Source organism: Apaloderma vittatum, unplaced genomic scaffold (assembly GCF_000703405.1).
Source record: "Apaloderma vittatum isolate BGI_N311 unplaced genomic scaffold, ASM70340v1 scaffold33441, whole genome shotgun sequence".
NCBI lineage: Eukaryota > Metazoa > Chordata > Aves > Trogoniformes > Trogonidae > Apaloderma > Apaloderma vittatum.
In genome coordinates this window covers 1-375 of record NW_009700230.1, presented here as the reverse complement: position 1 = coordinate 375, position 375 = coordinate 1, and the positions used below count along the sequence as shown (strand labels likewise).

At 65.6% G+C, this 375-nt stretch overlaps 1 protein-coding gene across 1 annotated transcript in view; it reads left to right on the top strand.

Moving 5' to 3' along the window:
* The window catches only part of CHST3 (carbohydrate (chondroitin 6) sulfotransferase 3), a gene marked incomplete at its 3' end in the record, with an annotated part of 812 nt that extends 441 nt beyond the window's left edge, over nt 1-371 (top strand). Inside the window, 2 exon segments of the mRNA XM_009878692.1 lie at nt 13-190; nt 193-371. Of these exon segments, the coding sequence (XP_009876994.1) occupies nt 13-190; nt 193-371 (357 nt within the window).
* Between the last annotated feature and the right edge of the window lie 4 nt (nt 372-375).

The following is a 375-nucleotide window of genomic DNA, read 5'->3' as shown; positions in this document are numbered from 1 at the left end:
GCCTCCTCCCAGCTGAGGTCCCACCTGCCCAACCTCCCCCTGCAGCTGGAGGGCGACGAGGACCCTGGGCCACGGAGGCACGTCCTGCTGATGGCCACCACGCGCACGGGCTCCTCCTTCGTCGGGGAGTTCTTCAACCAGCAAGGCAGCATCTTCTACCTCTTTGAGCCCCTCTGGCACATCGAGAGGACGGCGAGCCGGGGGGAGCCAACGCGGTGGGCTCAGCCCTGGTCTACCGGGACGTCCTCAAGCAGCTCCTCCTCTGTGACCTCTACATCTTGGAGAGCTTCATCTCGCCGGCACCCGAAGGCCACCTGACTCCTTTCATGTTTCGGCGCGGCTCAAGCCGCTCGCCATGCGAGGAGCCCATCTGGA